The sequence below is a fragment of the Erinaceus europaeus genome, chromosome 16 (genome assembly GCF_950295315.1).
Source record: "Erinaceus europaeus chromosome 16, mEriEur2.1, whole genome shotgun sequence".
NCBI lineage: Eukaryota > Metazoa > Chordata > Mammalia > Eulipotyphla > Erinaceidae > Erinaceus > Erinaceus europaeus.
The window spans coordinates 8,700,288-8,718,335 of record NC_080177.1 but is presented as its reverse complement, the minus strand read 5'-3'; the positions used below and the strand labels follow the sequence as shown (position 1 = coordinate 8,718,335).

General features: G+C 51.5%; 1 protein-coding gene across 1 annotated transcript; it reads left to right on the top strand.

The window, feature by feature from the left end:
* The first annotated feature begins 16,612 nt into the window (after positions 1–16,612).
* Positions 16,613–17,611, top strand: FOXB1 (forkhead box B1). Its single transcript, XM_007533835.1, has one exon. The coding sequence runs from the start codon at positions 16,617–16,619 to the stop codon at positions 17,604–17,606; it is 990 nt and encodes a 329-aa protein (XP_007533897.1). The 5' UTR covers positions 16,613–16,616; the 3' UTR covers positions 17,607–17,611.
* The last annotated feature ends 437 nt before the right edge of the window (positions 17,612–18,048 follow it).

Here is an 18,048-nt window from a genome sequence, read left to right as displayed (position 1 = left end):
ACCATTCACAAGGACCCAGGTTCGAGGCCCTGCTCCCCACTTGCCGGGGGACACTTCTCAAGCAATAAAGCAGGTCTGCAGGTGTCTATCTTCCTCTCTTCCACTTTATCTCCTCTCTCTCTCTCCCTCTCCCTCTCCCCCTCCCCCTCTCCCTCTCCCTCTCTCTCTCCCTTTCCCTCTCTCTCTTTCTCTCTCTCTCTCTCTCTGTTTCTCTTTGTCCTGTGCAATAAATAGAAAGAAGGGATGGTGGGGGGGGGGATGGTTGCTGGGAGTAGTAGATTCATAGTGCTGGCACCAAGTCCCAGTAATAACCCTGGTGGCAAAGAAGAAAGAAAGAGAAAAAGAAAGAAGGAAAGAAATAAAGGAAAAAAGAAAGGAAGGAAGGAAGAAAGAGAAAGAAAGAAAGAAAGAAAGAAAGAAAGAAAGAAAGAAAGAAAGAAAGAAAAAAGAGTATTATGGAGGATACAAAAGGTTGGTGGGGGGTGTGGTAACTGATGCCCACCATGCACAGGTGCAAGTATACACCTGAAATCTCATAAGCTTGTAAAAACATTGTTAAATCACTCATAAAAGTACAATTAAAAACAAAGAATGAGCTATGGATACATGGAATAATAGATGCGTCTATCAGAGCTGCCTTAAGACGATGTGGAAATAATTTCAAAGATAAAGTGCAAAATTATATGGAGTCAAAGAGGAGGCAGTGGTATACCAGAGCTAGCTCTTATCCATGACGTGGCTGGAAACCAGCCTTCGTGGGAGAATTATGCTCTCAAAATGAGCCAACAGTGAAAATAAAGGGCCAGCTTTCTAGCACGACATGGAACACACAAGGAGTATAGAGGCCACCGGTCCCCACCACGACCACTGCTGAAGCCCTCACTCAGCCCCTGACTATGTAAGCCTAGGCAAACCTCAAGCCTTCTCTGGATGTCAGCTATGAACAGAAATGCTGCAGCTTCTTACAGAAAAGAACATAAATGCACAGATCAAACTCTGCGATCAGAGAGCCCAGAGCTTCCTTCCCTGCCTACCTGCTGTGGAAAACTGCAGACTCTTAGGCTCTCTCCCAACCTTTGTTACATCTCTGTAAAACAAGGAAAGTGCTGGAAACTACCCTGAAGGCAGTTGCTTCCTGGATTCATATCAAGAGACATTTTTTAATGTATTGGAAATTCAGATGGGGAGAGGGAGGGGGATATAAATAACAAGCCCATTGCCTGCTAACCCAAAATCACACACTTCCTGAAAAATAACAACAGTATTTTCTAAAGAAACAAAAATGACTTCATCACAATTATGTCGCTGTGAAACATTTTTGCTAATTATGCTTAATTTCTGGCTCAACAGAAGACACTGGGTAGGCATGCCTATTTCTGGATTCAATTTAGAAAAAAAAATCATCTGGCTCTTAAGATTTCTTTCTTTAAAGATTGTTAATTTGTGGGAATCGGGCGGTAGCGCAGCAGGTTAAGCACACGTGGCGCAAAGCTCAAGGACCAGTGTAAGGATCCCGGTTCGAGCCCCGGTTCCCCACCTGCAGATGAATTGCTTCACAAGTGGTGAAGCTGGTCTGCAGGTGTCTGTCTTTCTCTCCCCCTCTCTGTCTTCACCTCCTCTCTCCATTTCTCTCTGTCCTATCCAACAACAACATCAGTAACAACAACAATAATCACTACAAGAATAAAAAAAGAGAAACAAAAGGGAATAAAATATAAAAACTTTTTTAATTGTTAATTTTTTATTTACTATTTTTATTTGATAGAGACAGCCAGATATCAAGAAGGAAGGGGGAGATGGAAAGGAAGACAGAAAGACATCTGCAGGCCTGCTTCACCACTTGTGAAGCTACCCCACTATAGATGGGGTGTGGGGGCTTGAACCTGCATCCTTGCATACTGTAATGTGTGCATTCAACCAGTTGTACCACCACCTGCCCCGCTGCCCTTATAACTGTGTCTTTCTCTTCCAATTCCAATACCATCCCTTGAGGAAATGGTGATTTACAGGGCTTATGTGGGTACAGGGAAGAATGTAGAAGTCTACATTTCCTCCAAGACAGGCATCAATCCATATCACCCTCAACCAAATCATCACCTTATGCTACCAGACAGACAGACACCTGCGGCACTGTCTCACCACTCGTGAAGCTTTCCCCCTGGAGGTGGGGACCAGGGGCTTGAACTTGGGTTCTTGTGCACTGTAATGTGAGTGCTTAACCAGATGCACCACCATCTGGCCCCCTGGGTTGAGTTTCTATGACCTTTTTTTATTATAGGATAAAAATACTGAATGAAAAAAAAAAATCAGTGATGAAGAAAGTTTTATTTTAGGGTATCTTTATTTTTTTCCATGTGGCTCTGAGGAATGAACCCAGGTCTCACACATGTACAATACCCCTGATTCATCTGCCCAGTCCAACTTTTTATTCTATATATTTTGAGAGAGAGAGAGAAAAAAATAATAAGGCAGTATATTGCCATCCACTATCCTCTATCGAGTATCTTCTTGATGCTGGCTGTGGTTGCCATGTGGTACCAAGAATCAAAACCCAGGGCTTCATGTATGGAAGACTGAACCACCTCCCAGTCTGATTCACAAGCACCTCTGCCTTTTCTTATTGTTTTTAATCCATTGGTACTAATCCAATCCTGGAAGGTGGACTGTGCATCTATAAACTACCACTAAAAAACCCATACACCCACAGTGCTTTTCTGAGGCTCTAGATAGATATGTCTACAGCATTCATCGGTGCAAACATCATGAGCAAAATTTATTAGAAAGGTATTGGCTGGGTCACCCCTCTGGTTGAGCAGGATAGAGCCTCCTTCCAAAAACAAACAAACAAACAAACAAATGCAAAAGGCCCTTTGTGTATAGAAATCACACTGTATCCTGAGAGAAAAGCATTATTTCCTGTTGCATTCAAACAAATTCTGTTGGACAACCATACGATGTTTACTTGAGTCTGAGCACTGCAATTTATTAGAACCACAGGGACTAGAAATGCTCCCCTGTAAATGGAAAATAGCACAATGACTTTTACTATCTGTGTTTGACAATTTTTTTTTTTTTAGTTTATCCTATCTGGCTTGTGTTGAAAATCATTTCACGTTGAGTTCTTATCTTAACAAGGAAAATGAAAGGCAGGAAGGAGATTTTTTAAATAAGAGAACCTCAGAAGTCAGCTAATTAGGAAAAACTTGTTTCTAATTCAGCTCGTGTAAGTCTGGCAACAAAACAAAACAAAACAAAAAAAAAAACTAAAAAGCAGACCAGCTGGGAAGCAGTAAAGCATATCTACTTCTGACGCACAAGGCTGGCAGCTGCTGCTTCAAGGGTTTGGCAAAACCTTGTACAGTGACTCTACTTCTTTTATTCCTAGAGACCTCCAGCCTTTTTCTGAACTTGGATGGTGATTTTTCTAAAGAGTGCTGTTTTATTTACTCTCAATTAATCATGCTCAACTGTAAATAAAGTGTCTGTTTTAGTTCAGCTGACAATTATCCACTTGTCAATATCTCCCTCAAGTACCCTCAGCATCTGGCTACCGCAAGAAAGCTCTACATCAAAAATGAACATTTATCTCCCCGGCCCCAAACTCAGGAATTCGCCATTTTCTCTAGTCCATGGGCATTAGAAATCTGTGGGCATCTTGGTGACACATCACCAGAGGATAGAGACTTTCTTGGGAGTTCCTTTCTTTTATTTATTTGCTTTTGCCAAAAAAAAAAAAAAAAATGTGTGTGTGTCAAATATATACAATAAGCTATTTTAAAGGCAAAAATGAATGCTAGCTTGAGTGACTTGCTGTGAGAGCATGACCAGTGTGTGCCCTGGCACTCACCTGGGGAAAGGGATCCCCATAACATTTATCTGAACACCCAGGATCAGTCCATGCTGTTCTTTTATCCATAAGAAAGAAGTCAGCGGGAGCCAGGCGGTGGCGCCACGGGTTAAGCACAGGTGGCACAAAGCACAAAGACCAGCATAAGGATCCCGGTTTGAGCCCCAGGCTCCCCACCTGCAGGGGGTCCCTTCACAGGCGGTGAAGCAGGTCTGCAGGTGTCTATCTTTCTCTCCCCCTCTTTCCCTCCTCTCCCCATTTCTTTCTGTCCTACCCAACAATAACGACGGCAATAACAACAACGACAACGATAAGGGCAACAAAAGGGGGAGGGAAATTACATAATAAATTTAAAAAATTAAAAAGAAAAAAAAGAAAGAAATCAGCTCTGCCCCCTGTGGGGGATGGGAGATGGGCGACGGGTGGGGGTGGAGCTGGGGTCTTCTGGGAGAATAAATGTGTGGATTATTTACCTCGAATTTCTATCCGAGAGAGATTAATGTACATTCACTTCAAAACCAAAGCTATTCCAATCACTGGGGAAGGGGTGTGGGAACGGTCCCTGGAAGTTGGATTCCTGGCAGAGGTGGCAGTGGGTGGGTGGGCAGCCAGGAAGGATGGAGCCCAGGGATAGAAACCAGGTGAGGCTACCCACTGTGCCCCAGAGGCTGCTGGAAGGCAGAAAAAGTCACTTCTGTTCTTCTAGCATTTGTAATGATGGGAAACTGAGGCCTTGGACTGCTGGTTCCCTACAAAGTCAATTAAGGTGAATGGGAGGAGGTGGTGGGAGTGGGGGCAAGGCAGGGAGATGAGAAGAGGGGTCTGTGTCTCTCCTTTCTGACAAGAGCTGATCAGTTTAAGCGCATGAAATTGATTTTAATGAAGGTGGGGGGATGTCCTTCCCATTAACGGGTTGCCTGAGGCTACCGTGCTGTCTCTCCCCTCACCAGCCGGCCTGTCAACACTGGGGTGCCTGCCAGGTCGCCTGACACTGGAGCCCTGAAGACTACAGAGGTGGGAGAAGCCCTGATCCTGACCGACTGGACCACCCGCCCCTAGTCTCACCTGGTAATTTATGCACCATTAATTGAGATATCTTTTAGACTTGAAGTGTTGCAAAATTCATGCCTAATTTATGTAATTAGTCAATTAACTCTAATTCCAGCATATGTTCCCCCATGCCCAGAAGGTGTACTGTTTTCCAGGTACTTATTTTGATGTCACGAAATGCAACTAATTAATTTTTCATGCATCTAAATTTGGGGGAGGGGTCTTCTCTTTGAGCCGTTCCCTTTGTGAAAGTCATTTGAATATTTGTCTTTCTAACCTTTGGCGGGGGGTGGGAGGCGGAGGGAGTGCAGGCGGGCACCAAGTTGGAGGGTCCTGAGGGTAGCCATAGTAAAGGGCGGGGTACTTTGATTGGGGGGGTGGGGGCCGTCGAGGGTACTGCGCCCAGCTTGTCTCTCTGCAGAGGACGGTGACCTCAGCCGGTGAGTTCTGCGCTGTTGGGGGGAGGGAGGGGTTATTGCAAACCTTCCAGCCTGGAGGGGGAGACTCCTAGGGGCAGAGGCCTTAAACCTCAGGTCACTCCCTGCAGTTTGGAACAAATCGCCTTGTACACACAAACACACACACTCACACCCAAGTTAGAGAAACTTTTTTTCTTGAATCTTTAAAGACAACTCGGATTTCCAGGCCAGTCCCAGGAGGCAGAAATGGAATGGGTTGCTATTAATGGGTTCCACCAGGCCTTCCTCCCTGCTGGGGGAGAAGTGGGAAGGCAGGAGCTCCCTCAGCCCACCTCCCTCTGCCCCACAACCCCCACAAGGTACTGAGGGCTGGAGGGAGAAGGGACCCCCACCTCCGACTGCACCTTTTTCTAGCTGCTTCCTGCCCGAAGCTAAGGCCAAGCCGGGTGAAAGTTGACTTTCCAAGTTACCCAGTGACGCTGGGAAACTTTTCTCCTTTTTGGACAAATTAATGAGCAATTTAATTAATAAAATCAGAGCGCGGTGTAAGTGCTATGATAATGAAGTTAAATGAGTGCATAGTAAAAGATTCACTAATCCAGAGCATTGCCAAATACCCCCTTAATTCTGCTTAACACTAAAAGGGGTTTTGAGCACCGTAATGAGATTCCTCTGTCTGCTAATTAATTGACACGCTCCTGAATATTCATATGAGCCGGCACCAAGACGTTCCTAATTGCACCCGTGGAATAGATCTCTAAGGAAACTAAATCGCCATAGACTTAATTAAAATAATGTATTCCAGATCTAGGACTGGGAAGGAGGAGAAGGGGGCGGGGAGAGGAAGAGGAGACATTTGCCTCGGAGCGCACTAAGAAATTGGTACCTGGTTGATAGAGAAGAGAGGTGGCCAACTTGGGAGCTCAGTGGGAGATCAGAGATGGGCAGCTGGGGGGCGCAAAGGGAGGAGGGTCTGCAGATTGAGGCCTCTCTCCACTAGGCTGCCCCTCCTCCATGGGAGGGTGGCTAAAGGTGCTGAGTTCAGGATCCCAAGCCCCGCTCTAGAATTCTCTACCCCCCTACACACACACACACACACACACACACACATGGCACTCTTCTGACTGGGCATCACGCTCTCTGGAGCAGGTGCTTGGATTGTAAAAATCCAAGGGGTTTGCAAAACTTCCAGTGAAGCCCTGCTCAGATATGGGAAAGGCTTCACATCCAGTTCTCCCAACCCGGGTGGCCATCTGACCCAAGTTATGGGTCTTTCTCTTTGTGGGGATGAGAACCTGAGGGTGTGAGGGCAGCTGTGCACACTGCCTGATCTCTGTGTGTCTCTGTCTCTTTCAGCTCCTTTGCACCCCACCCCCCCCAAACCACACTGCCCTGTCCCCTAGCATCTCTTTCTTTATTCTCTCTTTCCGGGTGAGTCTAGGGCTCAGCAGAGAGGAGGGACAGTAAAGTTGGGGAGCCCATGCCTGCTCTCCACGGCAGAATCACTGTTACCTGAACCCCCTCAAATGAAGCGAACTCACACTCCTTGGGAAGCCAGAATTTCCTTCCTAGCACCTCCTTCTTTTGGGGAAAGAAAAAAGAAAAAGAAAAAAAAGAATTTAAAAAGGAAAGAGGGAAAAAAAATCACCACAGGTTAGAAACCAAAAAAGAGTTTATTTGAAGACACACAAATGCATATTTATTATACACATGTAGGCATTAACAATGTAAATTACACCGCCAGCGGTTGCTGGTTGTTTATTCATTAGATCTTTAGAAAATCTACATTGCCTGCAGACAGCGCGAGGAGAATGTGAAATACACAAGCAGTTTACATAACCAACTCCGAAACTGCACCAGCCCGGCAGCAACAGGTCAGCCGTGCCCTCACGCCCTGCTAGCCAGTCGCCAAGCATCTGGAGAAGCTCAGAGGCCTGCAGCTCCCCTGTCTAATTTTTTCTTCTTTTTTTGGTGGTGGGTGGTGAAAGAGAAGTGTGCGTGCGTGTGTGTGTGTGTGTGTGTGTGTGTGTGTGTGTGTGTGTAAGTACTTGACTCTTGCTCTCTCCCCTGGCCTCTGTGTAGATGATGATTATTATTATTATTATTATTATTATGCCATTAAAGTAAAACAGGTGAAAAGTGAAGGAATGGACTGAGGAGCCCTAGGAACTCTGATTTGGGGGATGCAGAAGGAGGTGGAGGTATGAGAGGGGTGCTACCAAGTGAGAGGTGAGAAGTTCTCTAATTCCTACCGGTATGGGGGTGACGTGGGGGAAGGGCAGCCTACCTGGGTTCAAGGAAGTGACCAACCGCTGAGGACTGTTTTTCAAATATAATGGTCACCTCCCCTCGCCCCAGGCACCACCACCAAGAAAAGCACTTGTTGTTTGGGGAAGTACTAGGTGCTTGGTGGTTCTGGGTTTACCTGAATGTTGTGTGTTTGGGAGCAGGGCGCTTGAAGGGATAAATGTCAGCGCAGATTTCATATCGATCTGAAATACATCTCTAAATTTTGATATACCCAACTGTCTTTCCTGAGACAAATATGAAATAAACGAAGGGGGTGTGTGGCGTGGATTCCAGGGGCCCCAGTGCTGGGGGGAGGGGCATGAAGGCCAGTTGCCAGAATCCTCAGCGTCTAAATCTTCTAGAAAAATCGCGGATGTCAGACACCATGTAACCCGCGGCTCCTCCCGCTCTTGGAGGCAGAGCCACCCACCAAACTGACGGCGCCCACGGGTGGGTGCAGAGACCCCGGACATCAGGGGAGAAGGAGTGTCCTGCTTCCTTCTCTTGTCTGTCTGTCTCTGTCTCCCTGGACTGGATGGGCCCTGAGGGTAATGTCCTTCAGATCCAGGACTTTCTGCAGGGCTGGGCTGGGGGTGCAGGGGACAGCGAGTTAGTGGGTTTAAACTCTGATGTCCACACCACTGCAGGAGTTGAAACAAGAGCCTGGGGGCTGGAAGGGGGGGATGAAGATGGGATGGTGGCAGAAAAAGGAAGGAGGGAGAGAGAGAAATTGGGGGGCAGGGGGAGGGGAAGTGTTGGGGGTTGTACTGGGGAGGGAAGGAGGTTAGTCAGTAAGATCTCCCGGTAACCGGCTTAGACTGCGACCCTCCACCTGAGAGGCAGTGCGCGGTGCTGGGGCACCCGGCGCGGAGTCGGTACCCCGCAAGCAAGCAGGCGGACCAAGCCCAGGTGAGACCTGTCCCAGAGCAGCCCCAGAGCAGTACTCCGCCGCCCCCGGAGTGCAGGGCAGCAAGCACCACAGAGGCCCTGACCGGCGGCCTCTTAGCCTTTCTTAACTGGGAGAGGCCAGTGGGGATCAATGCTTTCTTTCTTTTCTTTTCTTTTGCAAACCTCTTTGTGGGTGGCAGCTCAGCGGGGGGGGGGCTCATGGAGACAAAACAAAACAACAACAACAAAAAAAGTCCAAACTGAGAGAGAAAGAGAGAGAGAGGAATCAAATAGTTTCAGTCTTCCCAGGAGCTGGGGAGTTATTCTATCTAAAAAGGCTTAGATCTTCAGGCTGGTCTTCAGTCAAACCTACTTCTGCCATTAAGAAAACGCATAGTGAGTACGCACTGTCTTCCACCCGGTGAAACTTCACCATTTGGCCTCAAATAAAGAGGCAGAGATGCCTGAGTTTTGAGGTTGGAGACCTCCCCAAACAAAGTCAATTCAACCACCATAACAGGTGCAAAGGAGTCTCAGGTTTTCAAGTATCTGCACTTCTCTACGGAATCAATTTAATTCAGATTAACGAGCTACTTTCGCATACCTAGTACACGGGACTACTGACCCTACTAGTCCATTGTAATTAATATCTCACTCCTGCCCCCCACATACACCCCCAAAACGAAATCAGGAGAGGTTAAATTTTCATGTCTCCTGGAAACACTAAACACAATATAAAAGCTTAAGAATTGCCTGCCCTGTTCTAATTTTTCCACTGCTGTTTGAATGAAAAGTGGAGTGGATACTCGGCCAGAGATAACTGCCGGTTTTTTTTTTTTTCTTCCCTTCAAAATCTGAGCAAGCAAAAAAAAAAAAAACTCATTCTTGACAAAGAAAATTCATATGAAAAGTGTACGGGCGATTTCTTCCCCCCCCCCCCCACACACACACACTTAAAAAAAAAAGATTCTTTGCTCCACCCGGCTATTAAAGAAAACACAATACCTTTTCCTGGGTGGTACTGCACAGAAGTTGATTCAGTTTTGACAATGTTGTTTAGCTATCATTTGCTATTTTGAATGAATGGGAGCAATTCCCCCTTTTACAACATTTGTTTCCTATTATGGAGAGGTGCAGCAGTTGAGAGCAGACATGTGAAAGTGGCTGTTTGATTCTCTTTTTCATCCCCCTGACCCTGCTTTTGTCCCTCCTCACCCTGGGAATGTCACGCCTCGCTACTTCACTTTGAGATGCTCGAGAAAGTGGCTTTGTTATTCCCTTTTAGACATACACGAAATTGTTCTCATTCCCCCTGCTGTAAAAGATACTTCACATCGGGACTCGGTTCACAAGTGCAATGCAATTTGGCTTAGTCCGACCTTTGTTCTGCTTGTACAAATGAGCGAACAGTGCATACATTATACAGTTGATCTACTGCTGTCTTAACCCCAGAGTTAGGGGCTGGGAGAAAAGCAAGTTAATCCCTTCAATACCAAGGTGGCTTTAGCAATATTTCCTCCAATAATCATAATAGATTTGAATTGAGGCTTCTACTTCACACCACACAGAGCCCAACTTGGAGAGAGGGTTCAGCTCGGACCAAAATCCTCCCATCAGCCTTTTACAGAGAACTTTTGGGAACAGATGCACTGGTAGGTTTGCTGATGCCCAGTTTAAAGCCATGCAATTGTTGGTGCAAAGGAGGGACTGGAGTTAAACAAACAAACAAAAAATGGGGGTGGTGGTGAAGGGAGAGGGCTTTAAAGCTTTGAGGTGGCAGAGCACAGCACAACAAGCAAAGACCAAATGGTAGCAAGGAGCTGATTCCAGAGAGGACATTAAGGTGAGCAGGACAAGAGCTTTCACAAGTATTGAAACTGTGCTCACCGGGGGTTGGCATTTCTTGGGGACTGGGGAGAGGGATGAGGTCAAGCTGGAAGGAACCCAACCCTGGTGACTGTTTATTGCTGCAGATGGAGGTGCTGGCTGGGGGGCATGGGGGTGTGGAGTTCAACTCTTCACTTCTCCCAACTAGGAGGGAAGCTAATAATTTGGGGTGCCCCAGAGGAAGCCAGGGATTTTTTTCTCCACCACCAGGGGGCAGGGATCAACCTGGGGACACCTCTTGAATGTAAGGAGGAGACTCAAGTCACCCTTTGAGCCCAGGAAGATTTGACCTCCATGTAGAGAACCCCCAAAGCAGGCATTCTTTGCTGCTAGTTGAAGAACAATAGTAACAACAACAACAAAAAACAGAGGTGCCCTCCTCTGGAGTCCTGGGGTGTTCAGATTCCTATTCCCACTGTTTGACCTCAAGGACCAGAGTGCTGTGTCCCCTCCCCTGTCCCCCTTTCTTGGGTAGTTTGATTTCCCGCCAGACTTGACCAAGTGGTGGAGCAGAGTGGTCTCAAGTCTTGGGGAGTCAAGAGACAATCATGGGTGACAGACCACACATACACACACACACACACACACACACACACACACACACACACACACATTGGGTGTGGAGCTTTGGGTGTTCCCAAAAGAGTATGGGGTCTGGTGAACTTAGAAGGAGAAGATTCACAGAGCAGGTCACTTCTCAGTGCCCAGACCCAGGCTGTAGAATCTGAGCTCCTGCCCCCCTAACCCAACTCCAAGAAACTTGGGAGATTTTGCAGCCAACTGCAGACAAGTTAAAGGAGTTTGTTTTAGCGCTGACTGCCCCGGCAACAGAATCCTTTTGAAAGCAGAGCTAAGTGGTTTCACACACTACCAATGTGCAGATGGATGGGATAAAGCAGCTCCACAGTGGTGGGAGGGTGACCCCAAAACCCACAGGCAATAGTGGGGCCCCCGAGACCTCTTCTCCCTGTACTTTCACTGCCCTTTGTGCAAATGGTTAGGGGTTGGGGTGGAGGAACAATGGAAAGCTGGGGTGGCTGAAGGCGAGGGAAGAGAAGTGAAGGACTGAGGTGGCAGAGATGAGAAAGGAGAGACTTGCAGTGGGGGAGCTCTAGAATTGGGAGAGACTGAAGGGAAGGAGGGAAGAGTGGGGAAGCTGGGCAGAAGTTCCAGGGTCACACTTTGGGCACTCTCCCAGTCCTGCAGGTGACCTCCTGATAGCCCTTATTCCCCCCCCCCACCTCGCACGCGCATGCGAGCGCGTGCGTGTGTGTGTGTGTGTGTGTGTGTGTGTGTGTGTGTGTCTCACCTCCCTACAGTGTTTGGTAAATATTAACAAAGTAGGGCTTGCTCCCCTAGTGTGGATGGATGGATGGATGGATGGATGGATGGATGGATGGATGGACGATTGGATGGTGGAGCTGGCAGGGGGCTGGGGCTGGGTCTTTTCTCCTAGAGCCCCCGTCCCCAGCCCCCAGAACCCATGGTTCTGCGCCATGGTTCTCGCACCCACACCTGCTTGACAACAGAAGGAATCAAAATCAATATTGTATTTGTCACCCCTCTGGCTCCCTCCCCTGCCCGGGTGCCACTGAAGTGAATTGTGGATTTATGGAGGGAAATTAGCATAAATTATTACGAAATCCGGAGCTGTGTGTGGTCCAGCTTGGGGGGGGGGGGAAGAGGCTATTGCGAACTCTCCAAGCAGAAAGGTGGTGGTGGCAGCAGCGGGGGCTTGGAGACGGGGCTGAATGGCTATTGCACCAAAGAGATTTCCATTTGGTTTGCACATGGGTGTAATTGACTTATGTGTATTTTATACAGTTTTCCTAACAACTCCCTAGCCTCTGGGTCGGGCTCTCTCCCCACCCCTACCCCCCAAATACACACACACACTCCCCAGAGCTTCTGTTTGCTTTGGATTTCCTACAATAGACTCTCAGCCACTTTTCACCATTTATGGAAAATGCTCTTTCCCTTTTCTTCTTCATAATGGGGGTTTTAGACTACTGGAGAAAGCAAGCAAGTTCCCCTTTCCCCCTCCTGCCCCCACCCCCAGATAAAATATAACTCGGTGGCCAAGCACACGTTTGAAAATGTGCATCTCACCCTGTCTCACCCCACCCCAGGCAAACTCGCGCTGGTCCTCAGTTGGATTTATTTCAAAGTGTAGAAATATATCTCCTATGCCTATCCTCCCCCAATCCCCCAGCCTAACTTGGAAGACTCTGGCACGAATTCCTACTTGCATTCTCGCATGTCCCAACCTTGCTGGGGACAGCCCCCCACCCCAATCCCCACCAGGGGAGAGAAAGGACAAAGATTTATTTCAACTTGGATTTATTCTTTAAAAAAACAAAAACAAAAACCAAACACTGCCACTCTTAGAATTTAGTTAAGCTTCCACACCCAGAATGAGTCTCCTTGCAAAGCAACAAAATGGCAATTGTTAAAAAGCTAAAGACCCCTATCTCCACTCTTCTTACCCCTGCCGACCCCCGACCCCCCCACACACACACACAGGATAAAAAAAAAGTATCTTCCTGATTGGCTTGGGGGACAAACAGATCTTTCCCTCTGAATCCTCAGGCCAATCAATCCTAATAACTAACCTAGGTTGCTACATCAGCATGTGTGCGCTAGCTACATAGACACTAAAAAAAATCCTTGACATACCCAAACTGGTGTGTCTTCTCCCTGGAAAATCCTCTGGTGTCTCTGAGGCCAGCTGTGACCCAACCCCTATCCATTTGAAAAACACAAGTCCTCTCCACTGTTTTTCATGAGGGGTGTCTCTCAGGCTTCCAGGCTCCCCAGATCCACCCAGATGTGCTAAGTGCCCCCCCCCAAAAAAAGAGCACCTTTTTGGAGCTGAAGCTCCAAGTGCCCAGCTCTTAAGAGGTTGCCCGGATCCTACTGGTTCATTTGCCAAAGATCTCTGCCCTTCTAGAAGCTCCCCCCAAAGACAGGCCAGCAGCCCCCTACTGCCTCTTACACACACACACACACACACCCCTACCCAAATCCACTTCCTCCTCCTGGCTATCTTCCCCTACCCCCCCCCCCCGAATTAAGGTGACATTATTCTTGGCTTCAAGCACTTCTGTTAATATTGAAAAACGTGCACTTGCATCTCAAGCGGGGCCGCCCAGACGGGAAAGCCATTTCAGTATTAATGAAACTGTTTAATCTCCTAAATTCGTCGTGTTTAAGTTACGTTTTGGTGAGTTACTGAGCACCTCTGAATCTGTGCTGGGTGTTAGTGCTGAGAGACCTGCTGGGTGCCCAGCCCCAGACACCCCAATATCACAGAATTCCCCAGCACCTGCTTTTCCTGAGAAGAGGAGAGGAGGAGGATGGGAAGGGGGGAGGAGGAAGGGAAGAGGGAGAAGAGGAAGAGAAGGGGAAAGAGGAGGAAGAGAAGGAGGAAAGGGAGAGGGGGAAGGAGAAGGGGAACAGAAGAAGGAGAAGGAGAAAGAGGAGGAGAAAAAGGTCACATTTCCACTGTCATTGGTGTGCCTGCAGATGTGAAGTTTGTAACCACGCAGCAAGGGGTTTCTTTGTTAATGGGTGACCTGGACCATGCAGTGTCTACTTCCAGCCTGCCTATAGCATCCTCACTTCGTAGCAACAAACACCCCAAGATACACAAAATACACACGATCATTCTTAGTGGGAGTGTTCATGGACCCACCTCCCAAGACAAATCCAGAAAGCTACAGAGCTCACAGCCCCCCACCCCATGACCTGAGGTTTTTCTCGTCCTCACTTCTCTGCAAAAAAATGAAAGGAAGTAAGGGAGAGAGAACGAGAGGAAGGGAGGGAAAGAGAGAAAGGAAAGAAGGGAGGGAGAGAAAGAAAAAGGAAAGAAGGGAGAGAGGAGAGGGAGAGAGAGAGAGATGGAGAGAGGGAGAGAGATGGAGAGAGGGAGAGAGAGAGATGGAGAGAGGGAGAGAGAGAGAAAGATGGAGAGAAGGAGGGAGGGAGGGAGGGAGGGAGGGAGGGAGAGAGAGAGAGAGAGAGAGAGATTCGCTTAAAGTTATTTGGGAGCCTTGGAAGGCATTTGTTGCTCAAGCTCCAGACACTTAAGTTTTTTTCTGTACAAAATAAAAAAGAGGGGGCTGAGGAGTTGTTTCCGGCTGTAAAATGCACACTTCTAGGCAACACCTAACTCCAGAAGTCTTAAACCACCTGGGGAAAGAGACCCCGCTGTTCCGCCGGGGATCCAGAGCGGCCGACTGACCCAGCTCCTCCCCTCCCCGCACCTCCACCCGCCCCCACGCCCCCGCTGCGGGCCAGCGGCTGGGTGCGGACTAAGGCAAATCCCGAGGACTTGTCACATGCAGACTTTGCCTCTTCGCCCAGTCTACTTATCTGTTTATTTCTTTTACCAATGCCTGGAGATTCAAAGTGGGCTCTCACACGGGACTCCCCCCCCCCACTCTTCCCAGCGAATCCCAGCCATGTCATTATCATCATTATTATTATTACTGTTTTTCAACTTTTATCATGGAAAGCTACAGACTCAGGCTGGGGAAGTCAGATCAAACTCTGAACAGCCTTTGAGGTGGGCGGGGGGGGGTCTGGGGGCGGGGGACTGAGGTGAAACGAGGGATGGAGTGTGGTGAGGGGAGAAGAAGAGGTAATCAAGAGTGCATGCAACCCGCCCCCGGAGCGGGAGTGGTAGGCGCCGGGGAAAGAAGGAAGGAAAGGATTCTGGCTCCCGGGCGAGCCGAGCCTGGAGTAAACCCACTACCAGCAGCCCGCACAATGCACAGAGGACGAGAGACCCCGGCCACGCCGCCCCCACGGCCGGCCTGCTCGGCGCCTCGCTGACCGTGCGGCCCGTACCTGCTCGCCGCGCCCCCGGCCGGCCGCGCTCCCCGCGGGCGCCCCGCTCGTCCCCCGCGCCCGGGCTGGAGCTGGAAGTGATTCCTATTGGCCAAGGTGCCCATGTAAATAGGTGAGCAGGCTGCGCGGGCTCGGACTCAGTCCCCTCCCTCCGCAGCCCCCAAGGCCCCCTCCTCTTCCTCCCCCTTCCTCCTTCTCCTCCTCCTCCCAGGGCGATTGTCATATAATAGCTAAGAAGTGGCCCACTAAAAGCGCCGCTACAGGGGTCTTTTCTGCTCCTGTCACCACTTCCCACCGTCAGATGGTGCGCAGGAGGGCATGGAGGCAGCCACCTAAGCTCCGCGCAGCCGCCCAGCCCAGCGCAGCGCCCGCCCCAGCCCCCCGGTCGCCCCGGCCACCGCCCGCGTGGGGACCCTCCTGCCCGCCCGCCAGCGGCGCTGAGTCCCGGGCGGAGCGGGACGCTGCGGGGCTGAGCCGCGGAGCTTGGAGCCCAGGCGCCCGGAGGAGCCCGCGGCCCGGCCCGGCCCGGCCCGGCGCTGGGAGGGAGGCGGCGGCGGGCACAACCGGATGCGGGCGCACAACTTGGAACAACTTTAAGGTGAGCCGCGCGCGGTGGATGGAGCTCTGCCGGTGTCTGGTCTCCGGGGTCCCCGCTTGCCGCCCGCGGGCCTCCCTTCCGCACGGGGGCGGTGGAAGTTGGGGGGGGGGCTCAGGGGTTCCGGTACCGAGATTCCCTATCTGCAGCCCCTCTCCCCAAGTCTGCGCAGTCTGTTCTTACCCGCCCCCCTAAGTCTGCGCTGTCTGTTCTTACCCACCCCCCCAGTCTGCGCTGTCCTTACCCGCCCCCCAAGTCTGCGCTGTCTGTCCTTACCCGCCCCCCCAGTCTGCGCTGTCTGTCCTTACCCCCCCAAGTCTGCGCTGTCTGTCCTTACCCGCCCCCCCCAGTCTGCGCTGTCTGTCCTTACCCGCCGCCCCCCCCAGTCGACGCTGTCTGTCCTTACCCGCCCCCCCCCCCAGTCTGCGCTGTCTGTCCTTACCCCCCCCCCCCCGCCCCAAGTCTAGTCGGCGTTAGACTGGCTCGACTCCGCGCTGTCAGTCCTTCCCGGGATCCCCCATCTGCCATTCCCCCAAGTCTTCCCTAGGCTGGCCTGACCCCGCACTGTCTTTACCGTCCCCACCCCCCAGTGTGCGCGGGGCTGGCCCGACTGTCCTTACCCGGGTCCCCCTTCTGCCAGCCCCCTCAAGCCTTCCCTCCGCTGGCCAGACTTCCCTGTTGTCTGTCCTTGCCCCCCCAAACACAGACACCCCCAAACCCTGCCCCTCTCCCCCACCCCGTCACCCGTTTTGCAGACCCCAGCAGCCCGCGGGAGCCAGCAGCCGGGAAGATGCCTCGGCCCGGCCGCAACACGTACAGCGACCAGAAGCCGCCCTACTCCTACATTTCGCTGACCGCCATGGCCATCCAGAGTGCGCCCGAGAAGATGCTGCCGCTCAGCGACATCTATAAGTTCATCATGGAGCGCTTCCCCTACTACCGGGAGAACACGCAGCGCTGGCAGAACAGCCTCCGCCACAACCTGTCCTTCAACGACTGCTTCATCAAGATCCCGCGCCGACCCGACCAGCCCGGCAAGGGCAGCTTCTGGGCGCTGCACCCCAGCTGCGGGGACATGTTTGAGAACGGCAGCTTCCTGCGGCGTCGCAAGCGCTTCAAGGTGCTCAAGTCCGACCCGCTGGCGCCCAGCAAGCCGGCCGACGCGGCGCAGTACCTGCAGCACCAGGCCAAGCTGCGGCTCAGCGCCCTGGCCGCCTCCGGGGCCGCAGCGCACCTGCCGCAGGTGCCCGCCGCCGCCGCCGCCTACAACCTGGGCGGCGTGGCCCAGCCCTCCGGCTTCAAGCACCCCTTCGCCATCGAGAACATCATCGCCCGCGAGTACAAGATGCCCGGCGGGCTGGCCTTCTCCGCCATGCAGCCCGTGCCCGCCGCCTACCCGCTGCCCAACCAGTTGAGTACCATGGGCAGCTCGCTGGGCGCCGGCTGGTCGCACGTCTACGGCTCGGCGGGCATGATCGAGTCGGCCACGCCCATCCCCATGGCCGGCGGCGACTACAGCGCCTACGGGGTGCCGCTCAAGCCCCTGTGCCACGCCGCCGGCCAGACGCTGCCCGCCATCCCCGTGCCCATCAAGCCCACGCCGGCCGCCGTGCCCGCGCTGCCCGCGCTGCCCGCGCCGCTGCCCGCCCTGCTCTCGAACTCGCCGCCCTCGCTCAGCCCCACGTCTTCGCAGACGGCCACCAGCCAAAGCAGCCCCGCCACCCCCAGCGAGACGCTCACCAGCCCGGCCTCCGCCCTGCACTCGGTGGCTGTGCACTGACCCTCCCTTGCCACCCCTTCCCCAGCCTCTCTCTCTCTCTCTCTCTCTCTCTCTCTCTCTAGGACCCCATCCCGATCACTCCCACCCCCTTCCGGGCTCCCAGTCCACCCCACCCCACCCCCACCCCGGGCAACCACCCCAGTCTATTGTGTCCTGGGCCAAACTTCGTGCTTTCCACCCCACCCCACCCCCCAGAATTGGGTCTGGGGTCCCGAGCGCAAAGTTGCTGATGGGTCCGGAGTGGCGCTGGAAGGGCGCCCCAGGCTCCCCGCGGGAGCGGAAGGCTGGGTGAAGGGGCTGGGGTGCAGTGTCTGTGTCCAGCAGTCAGATCCTAGGGCATGGTGGAGGGAAGGTCAAACCTCCTCCCACTGAAAAGCCCTGGGGTTGGGGGGGTGATTATCATGCACACCCCTAGAATTCCCTCCACCCCCCCAACCCCCAG

Coding starts and splice junctions, on each gene's coding strand:
- FOXB1 (XM_007533835.1), top strand. CDS start 16,617: ATGCCTCGGCCCGGCCGCAACACGTACAGCGACCAGAAGCCGCCCTAC.